Below are 27,978 nucleotides of genomic sequence, written 5' to 3'. Positions count from 1 at the left end.
GAAACTGAAAGGGTCCGCGAGAAGCCGCTCTTAGAAGTTAGAGGCTTCCATCTGACGTCTTGATTGCATGAGAGAGGATAGAAAAATACGACTGCTTGGCCCTTTCGCACAAGCAGGCGTATAAATGCCTCTCTCTCTCTCTCTCTCTTTCTGTTTCTGTCTGTGTCTTTGTGTGTGTGCCTCTCTCTCTGTCTTGTTGGCCTTCTACTTTCTTTCTGGGGTCTGCTTCTGGTCACAGCAAGGGTATATTCTTTCTTTGAATTCGAAGGAAGCATCAACATGGCTCAAACATTCCCCCCAACCACAAGGACAATCAGCTCCGAGCCATTTGTCGACCTGCGGTTACTACTCCCTCACCACTCGCTACGCTGCTGTAAGTGCTCACTCGGTTCCCCTTACTGACTCTTTCCACCGTTGGTCGTTGGTCGTTAGTCTTTTGCTTGTTTGTGCTTTCAAGCTGCATTTTTAAAAGAGAACATACACGCATTCCAAACTCGTCCTCTGTTATAGTTATTGGAGAGAGCCATCTCTAATGCCGCTTGTAATGTCACATGATGTGACATCAAGGATCACTTACCATGATTCATCCTTCAGCATTACTCTTCGGTCTTATTACACACGAGCAGAGAGATGCCTTCTATGTGGGAAACAGGCTAGAGGTGATGAGGTTTGGGCTCATAAGGGATTCAGTACACCATCGTATTTGGAAACAAGAGGGCAGTTCCCACCAAATGAACTTTGGGTTGGGCAGACTGCATTTTGCAAAGCTGGTCCTGAGTTGGGGTCACTCAAAGAAGGAATCACTGAATGGTCTCGGTGCACTCAAAATGGATGGTTTGAAGCTGACCATAGAGAGTACAGCCTGCATGGCTGATGAACCTCATACAGAAGTTTTAGTTTCCCCCACACCCTGGAAGATGTCCCACAGGTAATGACCACTGGTAGGACTTCCTTTGGGATACATCACAATTGCACCAAATATGCATTTGGCATCCTTAGTGTCCCAATCAAGGACTGCTTCCTCAAACTTGTCTTCATCCCAACTAGGTGGAAGAGGAGATGGCTGTCACAGATGATGTGTCGATCTTGAAACAAGCTACCATAGTCACTACAGCACAAACCCAGATTTCATGACTGCGCTTCAAGTTCAATAGTGAAGGCCTTTGAGCTTATCATTATTGTTGCAACATGGAGGAGCCATTGAATGATGCAATGAAGAGAGAAGTGAAGAAGAGGGTAAGAGAGAGTATGTCACTTCTGCACAAACCCAGATTTCATGACTGCCCTTCGAGTTAAATAGTGAGGGCCTTTGAGCTTATCATTACTGTTGCAACACGGAGGAGCTGTTGAATGATGAAATGAAGAGAGAAGTGAAGAAAAGGGTAAGAGAGTACTTGGCATCTATGTTCAATGCACACAAAAAATCAAAGGTTCAACAGTTCAAGCAAATAAGTTCAAGAGGCAAATCAGAGAGAGAAATGAAGTGGAGAGAGTGTAGTGTGAGTCATAACAAACAACACGTGAACCCTTTCTTTAGAAAAATAAAAAAAAGACTAATAATAAGAAAAGCAGCAGCAAGACTGAAAAAAACACAATCTTACCAAAATGGATGACACAAGGGCTTCAAACCGTAGCATGTGTGATGGATGAAAACGGGATTGCGACAACTTGAGAAGGTCAATGCTTGGGTCAGTGGGTTGAGCTGGAAATGCATTTGGTGAATGCAAACATAGGGTTGATGATAGTGCTGAGTGACAAGCTAGAAAACAGAAGGCAGTATAGAGTGGCGTAGGATGTGCAGCAGTCACAGGGTATGGACAAGAGTTGATAGAGTGGTCATGTCAACAGCAGTAGGCCAAGTAGCAGTGTCGAAGAGGATTAGCAGCTAAACATAGAGAAGAGGAGCATTGAGATCAACAAACTCAGCTTGTAGGAGATTTGTCACAGCATGGACAGCTGAAACATGCAGGACCAAGTGCTTGCTCCTTTGATACTATGTGAGAGAAGGAACACATACGAAAAAAAAAACAATTGTTGAATAGAACAAGAAAACAAGAAGACACGAACTCATTGAATGAAGAAATAGGCCATGGAATCCACATATCAAAGCATGAGAAGATGTGTACAAACCACACAGACTATGGTGGTGAGTAGAGTGCCTCTTTGTCTCCCTCTCCCTAGGGGATGCATATGTGCAATGAGTGAAGGAGAGTAAAGAGGAGGCACCTATAAATAGGCTAGGGGCTGAGGCTTTTGACTAGACTTAAATGGCCGTCCAATTGCCCACTCGAGTGTTTGTTGAAATGCCCAAATACATGTAATAAAACCCATGGAATGTATTAGTGCTAACAAGGAGTGTGACTCCACCACTATACTATGAGAGACTCCTCTCCCCATACCAATGCATGCAATGGAGGAGGATGAGTGTCATTGTAGAGGAGATCATGAAAGTCTTTTACTTGTAGTAGCACCAAATGTTCTAGCTACAAGTCTAGTGTAGGCATGCTGTATGAGGTGTTGGCTTGCCTCTCTTCCAAGGGAACCTCCATGATAGAAAACTTTAATAAGGAATCACCATTCAAGCGAGGGGTCAAAGGCTGATGTAGCAATCAACCATGTGACTAAATGTCAAAGGCAAAAATTGTGATAAGTTATGCCAATTGGGATTTGGTGGTTAGTTGGTGTTAATTTTGACCCTAGGATAGTTGTTTGGGCAATAAGTTTCAATGTTGACACTAGGGACTCCAGGTTGCAAATGGCCTAACCAATTTAATTATGGATGGGCACATTTAATTTTGGGTAGGGTTAGAAGGGTTGAAATTAATTTTTAGAATTATTTAATTTTGAAAAATAATTTAATGATTGGATAATGTTAGAAAATGGGTTTAGAAAGTAGCCACTTGGCAAAAGTGTCAATGCGAATTGAGAAAACATCTTTGGGGATTGGATCTCAGCCATTTAATCAGTTTTTAGATTGGAAAAGAGAAAGAAGGTGTTGTTGGTCAGAATTCAAGCCTGTTCTTAGTCATAGGAGGCAGTAGATAGGTTGCAAATGGCTTAGCCAATTTAATTAGGGATGGGCACATTTAACTCTGGGTAGGATCAGAAGGGTTGAGATTAATTTTTTGAATTATTTAATTAAAAAAATGTTGGAAAATGGGTTTAGAAGGCAGCCACTTGGTAAAAATGCCCATGTAAATTGAGAAAGTGTTTTTGGGGGTTGGATCTCAGCCATTTAATTAATTTTCAGCCTAGGAGAGAGAAAGAAGGTGTTGCTGGTCAGAATTCAGACTTGTTCTCAGCTATAGGAGGCAGTCGACAACAGCCAAGAGGTCAGGAACAACATGCTACAGCAATCCTAGCACTAGGAGCTACTGGCGACAACAAATTGGAGGACTAAGTAGCAAGTGATATCGTTACATAATGATTGTGCAGGATGCGTACTAAATCTAGGGTTTTTTCATGTGAAATTCTGAATTCTCTCTCCCTTTGGCATTCTCTCACCTTCTCCAACTAATTCTCAAGAGATCTCAGCATTTCTAAGCCATTTGAAGTAGATCTCAACCATATTTGGTAGAAAGTAGAGGAAATTTTGCTATAAACCCTAAATTTTTGCAAAAATTAGGGTTTAGCAGCCACCTCAAAATGTGTGCCAATACAAGAAGGCATTGTACTTTGAAATCAATATCTACAATTTATGATATTGATAGGGCTTTCAGATGCTAGATCATCCATTGTAAATTTGGGGCAGCATTTGGCCAGTTGGGGTCCGGTTTAGAGCAAGTGGTGGGTGAAATTCAAGGGGCAAATTGCCCAATTTGTTTGTCGATTATAGCTAAGGGCTTTTGGATTAGTCAAGGAGATAGTGGAATCTTGGCTTGTAATCAATTCATTGGTAATTAAAGTTAAAGAAATACTAAAAGAGATACGTGTTTTAAGGCCCATAGGGTTTTGAGCTAAAACACGCTTTATAGCTGATTAGCATCGTCAAACAGCCCCAAAACATGCTTAATTAATGGAAAACACAAACTTGGTGCGTGGTTCAAGAGAGTTTTAGTGGTTTTGCAAAACCTTAAATTTCGGGGGTACCCTTCAACATCTATAAATAGATAGCAGGCTACCCATCATTCAAACTCATTCTTTGAGTGCAGATCTCAGCTATTAGCCTTTACCCATGTGGTAGTCTATCCTTTGCGATTACCACCACTCCTCCATGTTGGGTGTAAAGTCCCTTCATCTTGGTGTATATAGTCATATGGGTGTGAACACATCCTTATTGTACCCTAACATATAATACATTCTTTCATATAAATATATTCTTTTATTCTTTGTGTACCATCACGATCTAGTATATCTATCTTTGCGTTCACTTTTTCTAACTCTGAACTCTGTTGCTCGCACCTCTATCTTGCACTCCATTGTGCACTCTTCCCCATTCAAATTGGTATCAGAGCCCAAGGTTCTGCAGGCTTCTGAGACCAAGGGGTACAGTTGATAGGTTTACTTGAAGGACAAACCAGTGACAACTAGGCAATGGGGATCAGGATCAGGCGTCAAGTATCGAGTGTCAGGGCGACTAGCGGTGATAGTTGGTGCAAGCATGGGATAGGCGCCGGTTCATGAGTAGCAATGGCAGTCGGTGCAGCGTGGACTAGGTAGGAGTTTCATGGCGAGTTTGTGGCAACCAACAAGGTGGTAAGTCCAGCTGGCATGGACCTGGTGATCGCGACCAGGTGTGGGACGGATGCCAGCGGGCAGCGACGACCAGGCGGTCACGACAGTCAGGAGGGTCAACGGACCCAACAGTTTTTTTTTAAAAGAAATTAGAAAATTTCCTTAATTTCTCACTCAACCTATTCTCTTTGATGGGGGTTTATGCATGGTAGCATAGATTACAGATTTTTGCAAATCTAGCCCATAAATTTGGGGCTTTTTCCAAATTTGATCCCGTTTGTGCTTGCCAAGTGACATTCGTGTCAAAAATTACAGACATTGTGCGCGTTTAATTTGGGGATTTCGCCAAATTTAGTGAAATTTTACTCATTTGAGTGAAATTTCTCAACATTGGACCCATAAAATTTGGGGCTTTTGCTATATTAGTGAAATTTTGTTCAGCTGAGTGAGATTGGCCTACATTTGTGCACACTTGAACCTGGAAATTTTGGGGCTTTTGCAAGATTTTGTGAAATTTTGCTAAATTTGCCCGTTTTATGCTCTCGAGAACATGTATTAATGCAATTGGGGCAGATTTGATAGTGAAATTTTGGGGCTTTTGCTGAAATCTATGGATTTTGGCAAAGTTGATCCGTGAAATGCACTTTGGGAATATTCTTGAAGCAGTCTTGTTGCCATAAGTAGAGTGATTTGAGCATTTTTATCTCCCACTTGTGTGATTTTGGAGAAATTGCAGAGATTTCTTGGTGTTTTGTGTATCAGAAGTTGATATGAGCACATGTGTATGCAGTACACATGTTGGACAGCTCCCATTGAGTTGATGTATTACTGATTATTTATGTTGTAGCAGTCTTAGTGATCATTTGCAGATTTGGGATTGTTGCAAATGTATTTTTGGTGATATTGCTGAAGTGGGAGTTACCTGGCAGTGATGTATGCATTTAATGTATGCTGAAATTGTAGTTATACTGTTGAAAGTCATTCGTTCTACTGTTGTACATGTACTTGGACTGAATCTTGCTATTATTTGCTGAAAATTTGGGCTGAAATCAGCTGAATATTCAGCTCATTTTTGCTGTCATAAATTGCAGCATTGAATTTTTGGTGTATTGCTGAAAAATGGCTGCAAATGCTTCTAGTAGCAGCGACACTAAATCCCTCTTTGAAATCAGGAGGTTTGATGGCACTGGCTTTGACTTGTGGAAGGATAGGATGCAAGGCATTTTGTTTCTCAAGGACTATGAAGATGCTCTCTTGGAGACTAAGCCTGTAGCTATGACAGATGTGGACTAGGCTATACTTAATAAGGCCATTGCATACATTAAGATGGCAGTGTTTGATGAGGTACTTACAGACATCAAGCGTCTTGATATAGGTTATGCTATATGGAAAAAGCTTAAGGACACTTATGAAAATACAACTCATGTGAATCAAGTGCATCTTATGCGTAAACTTGTGAACATGGAGTTGGAGGAGTCTAAGCTAGCATTTGAGCATTTGAGTGTTTTCACAGGGGTTTTGAGTCAGTTGTAGGACTCTGGTTTGGCAACTTTCGATGATAAATTGAAAGCTATTTTCTTATTGATGTCTTTGCGTGACAGTTGGAAATCTTTAGTTGTGTCACTTAGCAACAACCTCGCTTTGACTTTTGATGGTGTTAGAGGTTCAATCCTTAATGAATTAATCAGAAGAAAGTCTAGCGGTGAAAGCAATGGCTTAACTTACCATGTAAGAGGCGGGTCTGAAAAGAGGGGTAATGTAGCTAGTAAAGGCAAAAGCAGAAGCAAAAGTAAGGGCAAACAGTAGGATGTCACATGCAATCAGTGCGGGCGTAAAGGGCATAAAAAGCCCGATTGCCAGTACTTCAAGACATAGCAAGAAAGAAAGAAATAGTAGGGTAATAAAAATAAGGATGATAAGAAAGATGATGACAGCTCTTACTCAAAAGAAGTTGCAAAGGCAAATATTGCATCTAGTGTGGTCATTGAAGAGCTTTGTGACATTGAAGAGATACTTGTTGTAGCCTCATGTAATGATGCAGATATTATGGCAGCAACAGGTGATATGCACATCACCAAAAAGGAGGTAATTGATGCCTTAGTTTCAGCTCGTGATGGGTTGTCACAATCATGGATAGTGAACAATGATGTCTCTTTTCATGTTACCCTCTCTTTGGAGTCATGTTTTGAATACATTGTAGGTTACCTGGGCAAGGTTTATATGGGTAATAACTATGTATATGAGATAGAGGGTATTGGCACCATTCATTTGGCCCTTGAAAATGGCCGAGAGTTGATTTTACAGGATGTCAGATATGTACTTGGCATACAAAAAAGCCTACTATCAGTTGCTGATAAACCCTTCATCCTTCACCGGCAGTTTGCGTTTTTGCATTTTTGCGTTTTGCGTTTAGAGTTTGTAGCCCCAAAAAGGAGGGCCATCCTAGACTGACTGTGCCTATTTATAAGCCACTCTCATTTATTCCTTGTAGCTGATTCATTCAGTCAGTCACCTCTTCTCTCCAGTCTCTCCACTACCCTCACATCCCTTCAGGAGGACATTGCGGTTCGTGGTTCGTGGTTGTCTTCATCATCTTCCTTGTGCTACGGCACCCTTGTTTCCTTGTATCATATTCATTGCATGATTCAGGTCTTCATCATTCCATTCATCAGAGTTTCTTGTCTCTTCTCTTCTCTTCTCCATGTTTGCCGAGTTCAATCCGTGTTTCTCTTTGCAAACCCTACTGTCTCGTTGGTACGTTATCTTTTGACATGGTATCAGAGTTGGATTTGCTCATCTAGCAGCGAAGATCCTCCACTCGAGTGAAGGCAAAGATTGGTGGCGGGTTCGGCATCCACTTCTCTTCTTCTTTCACTACATCAAAATCTCGTTTTTGCAGATTTCAGGTGTTTTCAGCTTGCTGCCCACACCCCTTTCGCGGAGGACATTGCAGTCATAGCTGTCCCTTGCTGTTATCTATAGTTTGGTGCTTGTTTCCAAACTTCCACATGCAGTTTGCAGCTGTTTACAGTAGAACGACTGTTGCTGATCACTCTCCATTCCGAAAACAATTTGGTTTTTGCAGATTTCAGGTATTTCAGCTTGCTACCCACACCCCAAACATGGAGGACATCGCGGTCTAAGCTGGCCATTGCTGTCTACAACAGTGTGGCGCCTATTTTCAGCCTATCACACATTGTTCGGAGTCGATTTCAGCATATTGATTGCTGCTGCTGTTTTTCTTGCGTTTTTAGTATTTCTCTCTCCTGCAGGCTGTCTTGCTTGCGTTTTAAGTCTTTCTCTCACTTGTTGCTTACGTTTTTAGTCTTTCTCTCTCTTGCAGACTATCTTGCTTGCGTTTTTAGTCTTTCTCTCCTCACCTGCGTTTTTCTACTGGTTGCAACCTCTTATTGCTGGTCGCATTCTCCTCCCACTGGTAGCTCACTTCCAGTCCTTCCACTATTCTCCCACCCGTTGAGGCGGACATTGCGGTTCGTGCTTCACATTGCCCTCACACCCCTTGAGGCAGACATTGCAGTTCGTAGTTCATGGTGGTTGACCTCTTTCTTCTACAGCAAGGCACACTGGTATCCATGGCTTCTTTACTAATAGATGACCAGACTACTGGGTGCTCCTACGGTGGCATCACTGGACACACCACCGATGCTTGCCGACTTCGACCTTTACTTTTCATCCCTTCGAAGTACATGCATCTTTTACCAGGCACTCCTTGTGCCACCTCTCCTTTTTGGGCCACAGAGATCTTTTGCATCAACTATCAGAGTACTATCTCAAGGCAATAAGATGCATCCAATGTGCACTAAGTCCTTTTGAGCACATGGAGGATTGGTTGGCGCTACGACCTCTTGGAGATTGTTGCAATGCCAGCGGCAGTCTTCTTCCACCTATTTTCGGGTACAGTGGCTGTCACGGCCTGCGGTTTTGCAATCAGCTCCATCGAGAGATAGTGATTGTTTGATACTGTCTCTTCGTGAGTCTGCTCCTTCGAGAGACAGTGGTTGCTCGATTCCTTCCTCTTTTTCGGCTACCTAGTCCGCTCCATTGAGAGATAGTGACTGTTGCCCACCTCTTGCTCATTTTGAGTCCCACCCTTTCCTATCCTCGACTACTCAGGTTCAAGAGGCTACCATTGGGAGCTCTTCGGCACCCCAAATACCTTCTTCAGCACGACCAGCGGCACTTCCTTTGTCATCAGACTTTTTGAAGTCCGTGATCCATGAGTTTTTGGATTCCCTCTCTACTTTAGAGGGGGATTCTGAGGGGGATGCTATTTCTTTGCCCTCAGAGGGGGCATCTACTTCTTCTTCGACTTCAACGGGGGCTCCTCCATCTCCCTCCTTAGAGGGGGAACCTACTCAACATGAAGTTCTTCACCCATCCTCTACTTTCTTGGGGTGGTTGTCTTTGACCAGTTATCTCTTTTACTGATACTCAGGATCATCAGGTACCACCTCGATCGGGACCTCGGAGGTTTAGCCACCACGACTTGGTGACGAGGCCTTCATATTCATTCCAGTATGAATGCACGGAGCTAGTGGCTTCTCTCTCGAGGTTGTGTTTCGGGTTCTCCAGTTCACTCTGTCTACTGGTCTTTACTGCAGGTTCCCTTTCCGGTGGAAATCTTGGATTTTAAGGATCCTTTCATCTTTTTCCTCCTCTTCTCTTCTTGCCTTGGTCGCTTGGTTAGCATGGAGCCACCTCTCGAGATCGAGTACGGGCATATCCTTATGGTTCTCGGCACTACACAGTCCGACATTCCTCCTATGCATTGCATGTTTTCATCATCTTTGTACTAGGGCACTTGGGCAAGTGTACAGTTTTCCCACGAGGGACACTGTCCAAGTGGCACATGCTACATGAGCATTCTTCAGCATGTAGCATTGCATCTCCACCTCACTCTTCTCTTGTTTCCATTTTTGGGCTTGAGAGGGGGTGTTGAGAAACCCTTCACCCTTCACCCTTCACCCGCAGTTTGCGTTTAGGGTTTGCAGCCCCAAAAAGGGGTGGTGTTTTCTATCCTTGCTCTTCCAATAGGGTGCTTCATCATTTTCATCCACATGCTTCTCAACACCACACAAAGACTGATATCCTCAAGCTCCTCTTTCTTCTTTGGCATGGATATCCAGGTTGAGAGGGGTTTCCTACCCTTCTTGGTATTCTGTAGGTTTCGGCACTTGTCTTCAATGTCATGCCTTCTATGCATCATATGATTTCATCATCTTTGTACTAGGGCGCTTGGACAAGTGAATGATTTTTCCACGAGGGACATTGTCTAAGTGGCACTTGCTGCATGAGCATTCTTCAACATGTGGCATACTATGCATTCCATTGTGGACAATACCACTGGATGGATCCTAAGCTGTTTCCATTGGTAGATTACACCACCATCCTTCTTCACATGATACTTCATCACGTTGTGTGTTGGGTGTCCCTACACCCGTCTTTTGGGCCATTGTTAGTTAATTGGCCGCCACTCCTAAAATTAACTTTCTACCCAAAAAAAGAAAAAGAAAAAAGAAGTTCAATGCACTTTTGTTCGTCTTTATAGGGCTCGGTAGGCCCTTAGGCAGTTGACAAGCATCCTTTATTTGATGTCCTGTCCTTGTTGGGGTGATTACTTGGGCTCCATTGGTAAGATAACCATTGCCTTTGTAGTCTTGGTAGGCTATTGGGCAATTGATGTGTATTCTTTGTCTGATGCTCTGGTTGCTTTGGGGTGGGACGCCTTGGAGGGTAAACATTGTAGACCTTTTCTTTTAGGCTCTGTTTTGGGTTTACCCAAAGGAGATGGGGCCAATGAGTGAGGCATGTTTAGCTTGCCCTAGTCATGTTGGAGCTTGTTACAATTTTAATTGGCAAGTTGAAGATCCACATTCAGAGCTTGTGTATATTGAAGAGCTATACGTCATGCAACTTGAGGATTGTAAGGTTACTTGGTGTCAACACCAACACTAATGGCTAATTAAATGTGCTAGGCCAAGTTGTGACACCGGGTATGACCTAGTACTTGGTTAGGCATAACTTATGACAACTTAATGTTCCTTGGTGTCACCACTGACACTAATGGCTAATTAAATGTGCTAGGCCAAGTTGTGACACCGATTGTGAGGCATAACTTATGACAATTTTTGCCTTTGGCACTAATTGATATCTCAGGGTCTTAGATCCCACATTGTGAAATAATTAACATGCATCTCACATGTGCGAGTCACATTTGCACATTTGATTAACTTTTAATCAAATGCTAGGCAAAGCATTAGAATTTCACATCCTTGTGTGACAGGGAGGAAAGGTGAGACACAGAGATTGGCAAGTAAGGTAAGATAGGGGAAGGGTCCAAAAGAGGAGGAAAAGGAGGGCTGTTAATGCATGGGCTAAAAGTGAGAAAAGGGACATGATCAAGAGAATGATTGATTTGCCAAGAAACTCTTTGCAAGCATTGATTGTCAGCAGCTTTTAAAATATATCCTGCTTCAGTGTCTATATGTTGATATTTATGCTAAACAGAAGACAGGAGGTGCCGGTCACTGTCTCATATCCCTAGCACCATTGTGTTTACAAAAAGATAGTAACTTGGATCTTGTTCATATTTTTTCAATTTATTGTATGCTACATTGTAATTATTCTATTTCCTCGTTTCAGCTTGCTTTGTTCAATAGTTTCATTTGCTACATTTTAGTCATTCTATTCCCTTGTTTTGGTCTTAACCTTGCATTGTTTCAATATTGATTCTGTGACATTTCAGTCAAATGGGCCAAATATGTTGCTGCATACAAATCAGTCAGCCTAAAGTGGGTATTAAAGAGAGCTGGGGGAAGTTTGATAAAGTACTTAATCCTGGAGTCCATTTTGTGAATTGGTGTGCTGGAAAAAGGGTTAAGAGCACGGTGACTCTGCGCATCCAGCAGACTGATGTTAAATGCCAAACCAAAACAAAGGTTTACCTATCCCTCCTTGTATCTTTCTGCTTTTTATCCCGAAGATAAAGTAGAATGAATGGATCCTTGTTCCTTGTTGGCAGGATGATACTTTTCTTATCATAGCCACTTCAATTCAATATCGAGTTCTACCAAACATGGTTATGAATGCCTACTACAGGCTCACTGATCCACGACAGCAAATAAAAGCTTATATTTTAGATAGTGAGATATTCTCTAAACTGGCAAAAGTTGTTTACTTTTAATGAGGTACCTCAAAACTGACAGGACATCATCTTCTTATGAGTAGTGGATCTTAAAAAATCATGCCTGTTTGACACATAAATGTAGAATTTTAAAATGTTTCTGCAGCTGGATAATTTTGATATGGAACCATGCTGGTCAAGATTTATGAATGAATTCTGTTTCTGATGCTTTTCAGACCTTACTTCAATTGTTCCAAAAATGACCCTTGCTGAGGTTTTTGAGAAGAAGGATGAAATTGCTGTGGCTGCTGGGAATCAACTTCACAAGGTTAGAGATTGCCTTTTTCTTCTTTTCATTTCTTCAAACTGATTACTTCTTAAAAACATTATTTTGCAACTTATATGTGAACATAAATGAGAGAAGTTGCTAGGACAGGTTATTAGATTTAGTTACTCTTTGCAATGTTTCTAGTTGTAGCACCATAATAGTGTGAGTGCATTTCAGGCTCTGTTATATGCGGAAGCCTGTTGGATGATCCAACTTTTTCATAGTGAACAAGCAACTGCAAAGAAGTGTAAATTGAGACTAGACAATTCAACAGTGTATGGGGCTGAAGGAGTCTTGATTTTCTGTACTCTGGAATAGCCTGTTGACTGAGTTGGACAGTACAGCCCTCACTTGAAGACTGAACTTCAGGGGTGATAAGAATGATAGGACCGTGCTACACAACAAGCTGATCTTTTTTCCTGTTTTCTTTTTGCAACATAATTGTGGCAAATTATATAACTTAAAAGAACATACAATGAAGTACAAGTGCTCAACAGTTTAGCTGGGGATGAATGCAAAGCAAATCAAGTACGCACATTTCCACTTAGGTGGTCTAGGGGATATGGGAGAAAGAAGGCATGGTGGGAGGTATAAAAAAACTAGGGTTTACCATCCAAGAGTGTGAAAAGCTAGCTCTGGAATAGCTCTATTGAAGCTCTTTCGATGATGAGCCACCTTGTAGCTGCTTTGAGTGGCCTTAGAAAGAATGGATGATGCTTGGCCAGAGATCTTTGCCAGATCGGCTTTATAAAAAGGTCTCTCTGCTGAATGTTAGCTGGCATTTGGCCTTCGAAGTGTCATCCTATTAGGCTTCCAATAAGCTCCAGCACCTCCAATTGTGGTGTTGTGGGCTCCAACACTCGTTGCTTGTGCAATGCCTCTAGGCCGAAACTAGCCTTGATGATGAAGAGTTTGTCATGCATCTTTATCTCATTGAGTAAGCAGCATTCTTGACTGCCTGCCTGCCTGCCAGTAGAAGTTCCCAAGTAACTTGAGACTGGGTTTGACTGGATGGAGGATCTTGCAGGCTCATTGTTGTACTAGGTGTGCTGCCTTACATGACAAGAAACAGTGCTTTGGGGCCTCCAACCATTGCTGCAGGCAATGTTGGCAAACCACATCCGACTGCATCTGACCCAACCAACTACGTACCGCTAGACCCCCAGCTATCCCATAGGTATGTCTAGACGGTGCATCTAAAAGAGTTTGTGATGCTTTGCTTTGCCTAATGTCAAATGCTTGTCGAAGCTGAGTCCATATCATCTTGCATTGGAATATGTCTATTGCTCTGTACTATGTATGTAAAGAAACTCACAACCGTTTGTGAAATTGAAAAAGCAAGCCAACTACACTCTTATGGATCTAGTAAGGCTCAACCCTTCCAAATCCACGACCATGTGTTGAGCTAAAAATTCATTCCATTGTGATTAACTCTTTAAAATAGCCCCAAAACATGTAAATTACTAAAAGCGTCATTAAATGGGGAGCAACTCTAGAGAGTTTTTGTGTCCCATATGCAAAACCTAAATTTGGAAGGATGCCTTTGCATCTATAAATAGACAGGTTGCCTACCATTAAGCCCCATCCTTGTCTTGCAGGTTTCAGCCCATTAGCCCTCTTCCACTAGCTGTCTAGCCTTGAACAATTGTTGCTACGTAGACTACACCTCTTGCCTAGCCTCATTGTTGTCTGTGATCTATTGCCATCATCTTCAAGTAACTACATTGCAGTGTTTACTAGTTTCAACTCCAAACACTGTTGCATTTTGGTTTACACCTTGTTGCCCTTCCATTTCTAGCATCGTCCTAATTTGTATTTGCATCTACAACAGGTCATTTTTATGCTTTCAGCACTTTTCTTTATTAGCCTCAGCTTGGATTGGTGGTTATCGCGCTTGAGGTCTGTCTGGAGTGGACATTACACTTTGGCACTCTTTAGTTCTGGCCTTGAGCATTCTGCATACTCTTATATTCATTTACAACATTCATTTACTTCAAAGCTCTCTCTCTCTCTCTCTCTCTCTCTCTCTCTCTCTCTTTGTGCTTGTTTTTATGTTTGACTTATGAGTTTTGTGATTAGGGTTTGAGTTTTGCACACCATTGTTTGAGTCTTTGTGTTTCAGTTGTGGTCGTACGTTTTATGTTTTCTCAATGCAAATCCTAGTTGAAACTAGCATTTCTCTTTGGATAGGGTGGTGCTAACTTGATTTAACACTAATTATAGCAAGTAATTAATTTACACAAATTGAAATTATTAAGGTTACCACTTAATCTTGGACAATGGACAGCTTGTTGATCCCAAAATTGGGTCCCTTGCAGTATTTCTTTAACTTTTATTACGAATGGATAGAGTACAAGCAAGATCCTTTGACTTCCTCCGCTAATTTAAGTACCACTTGCTATCAAAACTAACCAACAAGCCTCCAAACCAATTTGCCCCTTGGCTTGCTCGGGGATTGACCTTCATCTTGCTCCTTGAAAGACAAATTCGGTCCCAAATTTGATATTGGCTTGTTGGTCTCTTGAATCTCCTTGAAATTCCTCAATTTTAGTTGTTGGACTTTAAGTCTTAGGCTCTCAATTTTAAGCACGCATATAGAGTTGGTTGTCAAGCCCTAAATTTTGTTGTAAATTAGGGTTTATAGTAGAGATTTTCCAATATCTCCACCTTTGATGACTCAAATGGTTGGATTTTACTAAGATAACTTGAGAAATGGTTAAGGGATGAGAGTGAATGTTGTAGAGAAAGAAACTTTAGAGTTTCATAGTGAGAAATGTTAAAAAACTATGGTTGCTTTGCTCAAATAGCTATGAAAGCTATAGCGTATAGCTTATGACCACCACCAAGGTTGTTGTCTCTTTTTGTATATTGTTACTTGCACCAAAAGAACCTTGGGTTGCTATCACCTATACTTGGAGAGATCCAAATTGCTGTTGCTTGTTGTAGGACTAGTCTTTGGTGGCTGCGAATCACCTCACTAATATCTCCTTGCTTTCTAACAGCTTCCTTCTCTCTCATAATGGTTGAAATAGACTTCCACTAGCCCCAAAAACGTTTTTTCAACTTGCATGGGCAACTTTGCCAAGTGGCAACCTTTTTATCCCAATTTTCAGCATTATTTAGCTTATTAAATTAATTTTAGTGCTCAAAAAGTTAATTTCACCAGCCAATCATTAAATTGGTTAGGCCAATTTGTCTTGCAAGTATCCTTGAGCAGTCATTGACTTCTAGATTGGCATTAATTAATTAAGTAATATCTAGTCTTTACTATTGCCATTGACATTAGTGGCCAATAAATTGGTCTAGGTCTAAATTTGACATTGGACATTGTTTATTACTTGTTAGGCATAACTTATTATAACTTTTGCCTTTGGCACCAACTAATATCTCAAGGTCTTGGGTTCCACATATAGTGAAATAATTAACTTACACCTCACACGTACAAGTGACATTAGTACATTTGATTAACTTTTGATCAAATGCTAGGCAAAATAATAAAATTTCATGTTCTCGTGACACTAGCATATCTTCACATGGCATTAGAGCCGGTGTTCTTTTAAAGAGTATATTGTGGCTATCGTGGAGAGCTTGGTTTTGTGTGAGATACACGAACGACACATATTTGGTTCATGATGGCTTAAACAATCCCATCTTTGAATTCTCTAATGCTTTCTCTAGCTATTCCTTCAATGGAGACCCTGAGGAGGCATTATAGACTTGATTTGGAGGAGAATGCTCCATTTGCTAATTTTTCTTGTAGGGATCACTTATTGAGGTTCAAATCTTCTTCATCTCATACTTCTTCACAAGGTGCATCTTAGGTGGAGCACTCTGTTGACGAGATTACCTCGCAGTAAGGAGAGTCTATCGACTTGGGACATAGCGAAACATTCAAAACTTACAATCAAGCCTAGTGGCAAGTTCTTACAATTCATTTTTATGAGTCTGATTTTGTCTATACTACTCCTTCTGTTAAGCAAGAACCAATTGTAAGTCACCATGAAGACCTAGATTGGTAGTAGTATTGTTGTGAAGAAAACTCTATGTTTAGATATGTTCCACAAGGTAATCCTTCATCCTTTGTTACATTTGAGTATGAGTTTGGTGCTTCCCATTCACCTTCACATTTCCTACCCTTTCCTCCCATATTTACTTCACCTTTAGATCCCTTTTTTTTCAATCTAGATGCTTACTTTAGATGTACAATAGGTTATCTAGTCTTAGCACACATTATCTTTGATGCACACAAGGTTTTAGCCCGTCACTAGACACTCAAAGGTATACCACTTTGCACCTTGCTACATTGTTAGTGGAAATGCTACCCTTTAACATTGTGCCGTACACCCACCCACCAGTGCGCTACTCTATCCTCTGACTTGTGTGGGGAATCTCTCTTTTATACACTATATTGTACTCGGTTTCTCAAATGCATGAATCCCCATCTTGTGCTAATGACTCACCTCCTCCTTTGAGGAAAATTAGGAGTGGAAAGGAATCACCTCCACATTTAGTCCCAGTTTCGATGCTGATGGTCAGCCTTCTTCTTTGAAGAAAAACGAATGGTACACACCCACCCTAACGAAGACCCTCCTTGCACTTCTTGCCACACCCAAAATCACCTTGAGTCTTCTACCAATACCAAAGTTGAATCCAATCCCCATTCCTCAACCAACCTCAATCCCTTCCAACAGTGGTAGTGCCACTCCAAGGAGGTTGAGGGGGGTCTTCCCCAGGGAGGTAGCATAGTTTCTCCACCCCCTAGTATCTGTGGTCATCAGTGGCTGGCCATTTGTGTAATGTTCAGAATTTTTGCACATTATTTATGGTGATTATTTTATTGCTGTGATTGTGTTTTGCAGCAATCACCCAGTTAAAAATTGGCTGACCCTATTTATAGGCTGGCCTGCTTTGGTCATTTCTCACTTAGTTTTTAGGTGGAGAGAGAGATTGCCTTGTGGAGATACATATTTGACAGCCCGTGTACATACTGCTTCTTCATTTCAGCATTGATTCACTGCAGGTTTCTGCATTTTTAGTGTCTCTTTTCTCTCTCCCTCTTCTCTTTGCATTCATTTTTTTAAGGCTGGTCATATACTTCTACATTCGCTATACTCTAACAAGGAGCTGGTGCTAGTGCTAGGACAGCCAGTGACTTGTTGTACGTGTCTGTCTCGTGTTTGATATATGGATTCCATTTCCTGAGCATATCTCTCTTTCTCTCTTTCTTTTCTCTTCATCCCTACACCGACTTTTGACATGGTAAACCTTCCACAACTTCCCTTGGAGTTCTATGACTTGTCACTTGGATGATCCTCCAATAGAGGTTGGGGAAACCTAGTCCTTGTTGCCCTTTTATCTAAGACTAGCATGCCATCCACTTGCACAATTAAGGTGTTTGGGGAGGCGCTAATGACCGCTCCTACCACTTGCATTGGAATGGCTTGTGGTAAAAACTTAGTTGCCCCCAGCCAACTGCAAATGCTTTTTGTGAGGGGGGCCAACCACACTTGTAGGATTGCGACATCCAGCTTCAGCCTTCTAGACCTTCCCTCTACTTCCCATTGTCTACCTAAAGATCTCCACATCTACATCCCTATAGATGTCCCTCCAAACTTATGTAGAACGGGCAAGACTAGCCTCCCAAGTAGTCCACTAAATGCATGTGCTTCCCAATCTGCAAGCCCTCTCTATTGTTGATCCGCCCATGCCAAAGGACTTTTTATCAATCTCCTTTTGACAACAGGAGGGTCTTTGCTTGAGCACCTTTTGCAAGCATTGGGAAACACATAGTAGATTGTGTAGACAATAGGATTTGTAGAGGATGGTTGTGAGATCCACCTTAGAGGTCTCCATGCCCCTCCAAGATGTGGTTGACATGCTTGGAAGCCCTCTGAAAGAATCTTTTTCCATGTTTGCCTGCTTGGTGTGAGTGTCTAATGATGGTCTACTAAGCCACTTTAGCTGGAGTATCATTGGACCTGTTGAGACATACCTCAGTAAATTCCAAACTAAGTGGTGTAACCGAGGCATGCAGGCTTAAGAGAAATATCAGTATGAAGCAATATAGTAGGTGGTCTCAAGCAAAACCTGGTCGACCACTAGAGTTGACTTCAGCTTTGACCATTGGCTTCAAAATTTTAATTTCTGGCCCACTTGCTGTTGTCATATTCCCTTAACAAATAGTACTTTTCTTTTGGGACAATTGGCAAAGGCTAGAGGCTGATTTAATGTTGAAGAGGAATCTTGAGTGAGGAGTGTAAACATAACCTGGAATTGAAATAATGGTGTTTTGAAGCACAATAAGAAACACGAGCAAGTTAAAGGTTCCAAAGCAACCTAATGAGGGGAGGGAGGAATCAAGTGTAGATCTTGTTTTTCGTTTCTGTCTTGTTCTAACAAGAGATACTAGAAGCAAAATGTAAGTCAGGTTTGTCACTTGAAATCTGAGTGTGGATTTTATTTTGCTTGCATGTATTGTTCACTGTGTCTTGCAGATGGATCTTGGAGGATAAAAACTGCTATTTCATAAAGTACATTATAAAGCCCTTTAAAGTGTTTCAATATGTCAGGGCTGGAGCTTTTCATGAGGAGCTCGGGGTCCTGATTCCTTATCTAAAATAAGGACCTTCAATCTGGCATTGTGGTGTTTCATTCTGCATTAAACAATTCAATCCTGAAACCTTGTGGTTGACAAATAAAATATTTGAGCTGTCACTTGTTTCTTGCAACCTGGTTTCAGTAGACTTTATCCTTGGACAGTGCTTAATGAGTTCTGGATATCTCATTGCACATTTTGGTGGTTTTGCACACTCTTGTCATTGAAATATCTCATATCTGAAGGCATTCATTGTATCTAGCAGCATACAGCTCCATTAACAACCAGCTTTGGCATCTTATGATTCTAAAACCAAGATCGCTAATACTATTAGAACCTTGGGCAGGAATTGTCACCTTATGGTGTGGATGTTATGCGGACCCTTATTGTTCAAATATGTCCTGATGAATCGGTTAGAAAAGCAATTGCTGAGGGGAACCCAGGTAAATCTGCCCCTTTACAGGAAATTGAGTTGAAGACAAGGATCCCATATTAGCAGAAAAAATAGAATAAAATGCTAGCTAGATATTTGCACGTGCTATTCCTGTTAACGAAGAAGAAAGATAAAATCGAGTCACCGATATCATTGAATTGAATTATGTCTTGCAATATTTCTCAGATCCATTTCCTTCTATTAATGTATTTCCACCAAGCTTGAAAAGGCCCTTGAGTTTTAAGTTACATTTGTAAAAACTGGATGTAATGTAATTCTTTGTATCTGAGGCATTCAAGAAATGAATGTTGTTCATCCTCTCCCTTCATAACTGTAACTGTTGGTACAATAGGTCATGTGGAAGCGGCACTGCAAAAGCTTGTGGAAAGCTTGAATGCTGTGGAGAAGAATGAGATGGTGGCAACCATATCTACTTCGGAGCACATCAAAGCAAAAGAGGGAGCAGAAGAACGACGAGTCAATATCAAGGAAAGGAGTGCCAAACTTTTTCAAGCTCAAATTGCATTTCAAAGAGAACAACTTGAAGTAGTAAAAGAGTCTTTACTAACCATGGTTGAGATAGAGAAGCAAAACACAAAAGCCTTAACAAAAGCTCTGTCTGCACTTGAGGTTGCCATGTCAGGCTTGGTAAAGAACACAAGATCTCATTGAAATGGCATGGACAAGGGATGCTGACATTTGAAACAATAAAATGGAACTGACAAGATGTGAATGATAACTGACCTTTTTTGCTTTAGAGTCTAAATTTTCTTCAAAATTTCAGTTGCCAATATATGAGTAGTTGATCATTAGTAGCTGCTAGAAGTTCAAGGATCACACCAATGTAGAATAGGAGTCTAAGGATGACAAATCGCTCCATGGATGTTAGAAGTTCAATGATAACTAGAAGTGGAAGGATTGCAGTGATGAGATGAAAGTCTTAAAATTACCAAGCATTAAGGTAACTAGGTGTGAATCTGAAGCCATTCACATTACCTCAAACTTGAATCCACCTATTCGCCACTTGCACACTCTTACCTTGCAAAAGGTAAGACCAACAAGTGACAAATATGCAAGCAATTAAATATTTTTCAATGCTAATGATCAAAATTCAAATCTATATCACATTCATTTCTTGAACCTTTATTTCTTATGTTGTTAAAAGGAATGATATGTTTGTTCTACTTTGGTATATAAATAGTAGGGTGGTCACTTTTACATTCATTTGTAATCACACATCTCCTTGGTTAATGGCCTTTTCAAGCATGATTTCGATATCAAATGCCCAAATTCAATTGTGAGCTCAATAATTATTCGAAATTGGACACCTTATTACCACCATAGTTACTACTCAAACAATCATAATTCCCTAAGGCATGAAATCCTTAATCTCATAAGCTTTATCTTCATTCTTGTCCAATAGACTAAGGTGCTTTTACCGATTGCATCTTCATGTGTTATTGGTGTTATATGATTGTGCTTTATGAATGTCAAGTTTAAAACAAAATTAAGAGGAAACGTACAACCTTACAAAAAGAAGACCAAGCTCTTATTGAGCCTTTCAACTCAGTCATAACTACCTTATATTGTTTCTCCTTAAACTTGGCAAGCAAAAGACCAACCAGCCAAGAAGAAAACGTCTCAAAATTCATCAATGGGGTCTAGCATGATCCAAGCTATGCCCCGAATGGTTCTTTTGAATTTTTGTAGCCCTAATGATATGCCAAAGGCAAAAAAGGATTGGGGACATCCTCCCTTTTAACCCTGAAAGAGAGTGGTTCCAAGTGAAGCTATCATAGAGTTGAGCTCTTACCAGTCACTCTTGCATATTCCTTCAAAGTTTTCTAAGAAATTCACAAGAGCAAAATAGATGAAAACATTTTCCTCAAAATGCTTGCAAAGGGGGCAATGAGTGGCCAACTTCATTCACTTATGATTTGTCGCGTGTTGGTTTGGTACCATGATGGGTCTCCAAATATAGATTAAGCTTAGCATCGGCAGACACCTTCCAAGGCTCCAACATTGAGTTTCTGATTTTTTCAAAGCCAATGATCCATTCTAGCTTACCTAGAACGAAAAGGCTTTTAGCCTACAATCTCGTTACTTCATTAAGAGGGACATTCCTCAATATGAAATTCTATGAATGACACATCAAGGACTTAAGGTAATAACAAAGTAAAAAGTTAACCAATAAAGGGCAGTTGAGTATATCATAAAAAGAATGGCTGTGTGGACAATGAATGTGGTGGGCTGGAGTGCCTATAGTGCCAAAACATACGAGGGGCTAGGTGGAAGAATGTGTCAGAAAACACGATTGGAAGAAATCATCTCTTCTCCTCATCCTCTCAGAACCACCCTACAACCTCTTCCATCTCTCATGGAGCGTTTGAATGATCTTTTGTTTAAATCTTAGAAATAGTTTCTACACTGGAAACATCCAGCGGATCTATAACATGGCTACATCTTTCAATCCAAATGTATCAAGCAATGATACTAACAATCAACTCCCATCTGTGACAGCGTCCTTGAGTCCACTGAGGTGGCTGGTAGTCTGGAGTGGGAATCTTGCTCAATTGTTGGCCAATGATAAGAAAAGAAAAGAGCGGCTCTCCCTTGAACGACCTCATACCTGCTTTGCTTGGGTTGCAACTCGGGGTCTTTCATGGCATAGTCATGAAAGACCGTCCCAAGGGTTCTTGTCCACACCTTTTGAGCTTTGGGACAATTCCACAGACAATGCCATCTTTCTACTTGGTGAGAGAAAAGCTGTCCCTTAATGACTGGAGTTGAAGCCAATCAAGGCTACCACGATCCCCAAGATCTGCCCACTTTTCTTCAAGTTTTTATCATGGAGTTTAAAAGCCAGTTTCGGATTAGAACAAACTAAAGGCCGATTTTTCAAGAGTTGCAAAGGGACACAATCAGATGAAAATCTTGAGAGAAGAGTCCCCACCGCTTCCATTCAGCTATGGCAATAAAAGGTCTTCCATGGCGAAACTGTTAAATTAGCAGGCTTTGAGCAACTGATCTTTATCTTATCAGCAACAACCACAGGCTCTCATGCTGGCAGGGGAATTCAAGCCAAGCTTTACCCTTGATAGGTGCATAAAAGAGGTCCAAAATCTGAAAGAGAACCGCTCATGGTTGCTCAGAATCCCATCTTTTGAAGCCGATTTAATGGCTCTGTCATATAAGCTTTTAAACCCAAAAGAAGTGGTGGTTTTGAGACATATGTACATTAGTAGTACTGTATTGGATCTGATATTCTGAAGGGCATGGAGGGTAGGATTACAAACACCCAAAGTCTCTTAACATTAGTTTGATAACTAGAACAGTTTTGGCACATCGTTTAAGTAAATTATTGTCCGGCTCATAATAGTACTGTTTGAAGCATAATTCAAATACGTTGGGTGAGTTTTATAGACTTGCTTTAAGGCCAATTTTTGATTGAAATTTTGGGCATGGTTGCAATACACTGTCTTTAGTTTGCAACATTCTCCAACAACAGTAGTTGAGTAGTCTTTCTTTATGCATCTCAATGAAGGGAAAAGAGAGAAGATTCTGATAGCCACTTGTGTTGGGTTGAACCAGCTTAAATTGTGCAAATTTGAGATTCATCAAACTAACGAACATCAGGGAGAGGAAGTTTATATATATATATATATATATATATATATATATCTATATATATATATATATATAGAGAGAGAGAGAGAGAGAGAGAGAGAGAGATCACAACTTTCCATTTATTATTAGTAAACTGTAAACTATGATGCTGAAGTATCATTATAATGTTAGGGCAATTGTTTGCAAGTTGATAGACGTTGTGCATGGAAAGTATTGATAATTTGATAAAATTTGAGAGCACTGATCCGAAAATGCCTGCCAAATTCTATGTACACATGAAGAATTTCAAGTAAGAAAGATGTGTGTAGTTAAGAAATTAAGGGACCAGAGTAACTAGGGTTTCCATAAAGACTATATATACATGAAAAGATAAGTGAATACATGAATGATGTTATAGGCATCCAAAGGTTGTGACTGCCAAATTATTGAGATGTGGTTGTAGTTTGAAAGCAAGGCTTCATTCAAGGTTAAAGTTTGGCACAAGAATAAAGAGTAGGTCAACTTTTCTGAGAGTATTGGACATGAAAGGCAACTCTCTTTTCAAGATCTTCTTTATTTGCTCCAACAACTCGTTCAACTTCTTTGCTGTCCTTTATGATAATGAATGTGGGCATCGCTTGAATGTTCCATTGAGCTGTGATGTCCTGCAGATTCATAAACATGATGCTCCAAATGACCATTAAGCCCGTTTCTATTCAAGTCCTTCACAAAACCTAACTTTATGTGTACCCAGCTTAGCTTAATACAAAGTGTTGTGGAGCAAATGCTTCCTCATGTGTGAGGACAGGATTGAGAGAAATAACTGTGTGTGTTAATCATGACAAGTGGTGGAGCAAATTGAAGAATGGTTCAAGAAAATGTTAACACGAAACACATGAGTAGTAAGACACTATGTTGTATGGAAGCCGTGCATGTCACTAGCATTATGCAAAGTTCACATGTGAAGTGAGTTCACTAAAGGATTGGGGAAACAAATATATGACTTCTTAGCTAGCCCACCTAAGATTTCACATCGCACATGGCAATGAAGAGATGATGACAGCCTATAAAGACAGAGATGGTAGCTTCTTGTGTGTGCTGCCACTTGGGCTACAAGCTGTTGGCAAGATTGAGGTATTTCAACTGTTGGCGTCATAGTCAATGCATGGTCCAAGGGATTGAGGAGGCTCTTGATGTGTTATTCTGTTTGCAAGGGGAGAGAGCTAGAGCATGAAAAATTATACAAAACATTTGCCATCAGACACAAGCCCTTCATCCAAGTTATGATGACTGACTTGATGACATTTTAAAAGAGAAATTAGCAAACCTATTTGAGTATACCCAATGTTGGTAAGTGCCTTGCATATCAAAAAGATTAGAATTTCCATAAAATGCATGCGCTCTACATTTTCACAAATATGAAATGGATTATACCTGCAACTCGTCAACATCGATCTTAAGAAACACAACTTGCGGGTATTTTCTTGAAAGCTCAGCAAAGGCAGGCGCCATGAGTCTGCAAGGGCCACACCATGTGGCCTTGAAGGCGACCACCACCTTGAAAAAAAACAGAGAGGGAGGAGCAAACACTACAACATGAGATAGAGATTGCATCAGAAGAATCATGCAGTAAAAGAGCTTTGGAGGAATGGATTAGATTGGGGAAGATTAGAGAAAGACACATACTAACTTGGACTGCAAGGTGGCCTCCTGCAATTTGTTGTGCCAATCGTCTGAAGTGTGGCACAGATGGGCGAACCCATGATCAGCAGCACCAGCCATGCTGTGGATAGATTAAGCTAACAATGTGTGTATCCAAGCTATAACCCAATTCGAGAAATTTACAAGCTCTTTTCTATTGGAACCGAGATAGCAAGTATCCTTCTCCCTCGTAATCACAACAATCATGGAGGTGGCACAAGGTCCCTAACTGCCGCTTTGACCATCCCCTCTCTTCGTCATGCGTCTTTCAGAGCTGCATTGACAAGGTACCATTACATATTTTCTCAAATCTTCATTGTTTATACTCAGTAAACTTGTCAGCCTGCCTGTCAGATTACTTGTTTACCGAAATCGCCTAAGCAATAACAGATATAACCACTTGCCTAACGTTGCGTTCCAAGGTTGTGCGTGCGCACACTTGTGTGTCACTCGAGATTCTGTCACTTGTGTGTGTGTGTGTGACTCCAAGGTGCTGTGGATTTCTAAGGGCATGGCTTATGAGAATGCCAGAAAGGTGATGTGCTCCTTACTTTCTTACGAGGCCTGCACCCCTATACATGGTAATAACGTTATTGATCAAGTTTAGAATTTTAAAGTCTCAAGGTGGTATGGCGGCCTAACAATTAGAACTCAGGGTCATGGTTATGAGGTTGAGAGTTCAAAGTAGTATTGTGTGTGTCATTCGGTTTGACACCCTTTGCTCAAATGTATGAAACTTTTGGCTCCACAGTCAATATGCATCAAGCTATCTTAAATATGTGTAAGAAGAATGCCAACATAGCTCTTGCAAATTCTCTCAGCTCATATTTTATAACACAAGCACAAGACGACATGCCCTTTTGTACGAGCGATGGCTCGTGTCAGAGCAATGGCGCATATACACAGACATAGACACAGAGAGAGAGAGAGAGAGAGAGAGAGAGAGAGAGAGAGAGAGAGAGAGAGAGAGACTTGCTTGATTCCGTTGCTGTTCATACCCTCTACTTTGTTATCCGGTGCTGGGCTTTAAGATGATGCAGGAGACAATCAACGCATCAGACCATGGCGGCTTCCGTTCATGCATTTACGAGAGAGAGAGAGAGAGAGAGAGAGAGAGAGAGAGAGAGAGAAGATCATCCGCCACAGGACGGAGGATCGTTCCCAAGAAGAAAACAGACGGTTACACCAAATAGCCTCGTTCTTAAAAGACTACTACACCCCTCGTGAGCATTTTAACCCCACTACCAAGTTTTGCCTTACAAACATCTCGCATTTAAAGAAAAAAACATAAGTTTACCTTACCATGACTATGGTTCTCCCTTCACATTAATCAAAACCTTACGAGCTCTAATTATATGCATAGGTTAGATTGCACACGTTTGAATGTTACACTCAGCAAAACTTACTTTCCTAAAAGTGTATAGCTTGCTTAATAGTTACCCATCCATAATGGTTCAAGATTAGGGACAATTAAGTTAATATATACTCAATATAAAATCAAGTTATCAAAATATCGAAGTTGACTTACATTTATTTTGTTGATGTAGCATTATCTAGAACTATAAGCGTTGTTTACATAAAAGCATTAGTCAAGTACTTGCTTTTTTTATTTTTGATTATTATTAAGAAAACTATACTTTACAACCATTAAGTTAGGTTATAATGAATATTCTTGGAAATACTAAATCAATATTAGCTTTTGGATTTCAAAATAGACTAATAATATTGTGGCGTATGTGTCCCTTGAGTATGTTCAACTGCCTAATGTTTGAGGACATGATGGTGGTTGTATTCAAAGGCTTGGTGTGAATCATATTATGTAATTAACTTTATGGTAACACAAGGAGGTGCCTAATTAGGGAAAGAGCACGCTCATTTTGGGTCCACTTGTGAGCATGTCATGTCAGCAGAGATGCGAAGTAATGGCTAGTTAAAAACTTTTTCTTGATTTGTCACTCCTCTTGCTTAAGCTCTTGCCAAAGTGGATTTCCCCCTTGATACAAGTTGGAAGGGGCTATCTCTCTCTTGTTCTCTATGGTTATTTTACTCTTGCTAGTCATTTTCAATAGCTATGACAAGTCTTTCATTTGTCGCATCAATTGCATTCTATGCACAATACTACAGAAGAAGTTGGAGAAGCATTGAAAGGGGAAACCATGTTAGAGCCTTTGAAGATCCTTCACATTCGAAATGTTTTCTGAGAGGTCCTCAAGGAGAACCTTCATTGGCTAGTCCTCCCATTTGAAAATCATAATCTAGAAGTCAAAGGAACAACTTATGCTCTCAACATGCAGTTTAACATTAAGCTCTAGTTAGGAGTGGTCTTGAGAAGCTTCAACACTTATTTTTCTTAAATTACATGAGTATAGGGTGACGAAGTTGGAGGTCTTCATAATCTTCCTAGTGTTAACTATTCGAATTTGTTTCTTTCCAATGTTGCACTATGTAGAGCTCTCTCATATACAAATCTTTCCCAGCCTCTTTATACGCCAACAACAACGAGTTGGTGTATTTGCAATAGCCATCTCTCTTGTTGGTGCCATGATAATGATGCACAACCTTTATCTTCACTCCGCTTTTGTATTAACAAGAAAAGCACCATGAATAGTTTAGAGGATCAAGGATCAAGGATGGTTGCAGATACAACCGGTTTGAATGTAGTTTTTCCCTGGTAATAATTCCTAAATTGTAAGTAGAGTTATCAATAATTATGAAGGGCTTTCACTTGAGAATCACACCAATTTTATAGTGACTTGGATCTAAACTATGCATATTTTTTGCTCAAAAACTAGTTTAGGAAGTGGAGCTCCACCTTATTTGCTATCGTAAAGTTATCCTTAGGAAAAACATCAACAATAATTGGAACATATGCTAGCCAGTATGTGATTACAAAGAATTCTCTTATGTACTATGTTGATGATATAATAACGTTTTGGTCCATTTTTATCCTACAATATAATGGTTTGGAATTACATGCTCAAAATCTTAAGCCTTTCGATGTTTACCTATCTTGAAGGATTATCAAGAAAACTAGCTTTAAGTGAATATGTAGTAAATCCTAATAGCCATTAACAAGGCAATATTGCCGCATTAAAAGAAAGTGTGCACACACACCCCAAACCCTTCTTGGAAATAGCTGTATGTAGTCATTGAGCTATAGCTGCTACAAAGCTTATGAAGAATAGTCCAACCTTGAATGGTCAAATGCATGGGATAGTGACCTAATGCATGGGACTATATTGAGATGTTTTACCATGCCTTGACTCAATGCACCCAAGTGAACCTAGCCAACCCACTTTGCTACATCCAATTTGATGTGGTGTTAGTCCTTTTTAGCCCCAAGTCATTAAGCACGAAGTCCCTAAGCCATTGTTCCCCAAGCCCCTAAATGAGGCATTGGAGTTTATTTAGTCTTTTTCCCTCAAGGGGAAGGTGTGGCATAGAGTCGATAAATATATTCCTTGACTATGTTTGACCACCTAGCATGGGAGGACATG

The 27,978-nt window shown here is 40.6% G+C and overlaps 2 protein-coding genes across 4 annotated transcripts; one reads left to right on the top strand and one right to left on the bottom strand.

The window, feature by feature from the left end:
• The first annotated feature begins 26 nt into the window (after positions 1–26).
• LOC148024539 (hypersensitive-induced response protein 1-like) lies at positions 27–20,317 on the top strand. Of its 2 annotated transcripts, XM_087694183.1 has the most exons (6): positions 27–373; positions 11,441–11,633; positions 11,717–11,837; positions 12,055–12,146; positions 19,088–19,184; positions 19,527–20,311. In XM_087694183.1, exons 2-6 carry the CDS (start codon positions 11,445–11,447, stop codon positions 19,844–19,846), a joined length of 819 nt encoding a protein of 272 aa, XP_087550309.1. In that variant the 5' UTR covers positions 27–373; positions 11,441–11,444; the 3' UTR covers positions 19,847–20,311. The 2 variants fall into 2 exon arrangements, with proteins under 2 accessions (XP_087550309.1, XP_087550310.1); XM_087694184.1 differs by lacking the exons at positions 11,441–11,633; positions 11,717–11,837 and having other exon boundaries at positions 19,527–20,317.
• Positions 20,318–23,021: 2,704 nt separating this feature from the next.
• LOC148024538 (thioredoxin H-type-like) lies at positions 23,022–25,682 on the bottom strand. 2 transcript variants are annotated; one of them, XM_087693719.1, is made up of 4 exons: positions 25,458–25,682; positions 24,467–24,755; positions 24,215–24,337; positions 23,022–23,445 (listed from the first exon to the last, which is right to left on the bottom strand). In XM_087693719.1, the coding sequence occupies exons 2-4, from the start codon at positions 24,560–24,562 to the stop codon at positions 23,299–23,301; spliced, it is 366 nt and encodes a 121-aa protein (XP_087549845.1). In that variant the 5' UTR covers positions 24,563–24,755; positions 25,458–25,682; the 3' UTR covers positions 23,022–23,298. The 2 variants fall into 2 exon arrangements, with proteins under 2 accessions (XP_087549845.1, XP_087549846.1); XM_087693720.1 differs by having other exon boundaries at positions 25,480–25,682.
• Between the last annotated feature and the right edge of the window lie 2,296 nt (positions 25,683–27,978).

Source organism: Lygodium microphyllum, chromosome 15 (assembly GCF_053477565.2).
Source record: "Lygodium microphyllum isolate KBCC chromosome 15, Lygodium_microphyllum_v1.1.10, whole genome shotgun sequence".
Classification (NCBI taxonomy): Eukaryota; Viridiplantae; Streptophyta; class Polypodiopsida; order Schizaeales; family Lygodiaceae; genus Lygodium; species Lygodium microphyllum.
This window is presented reverse-complemented; position numbering and strand designations above follow the sequence as displayed.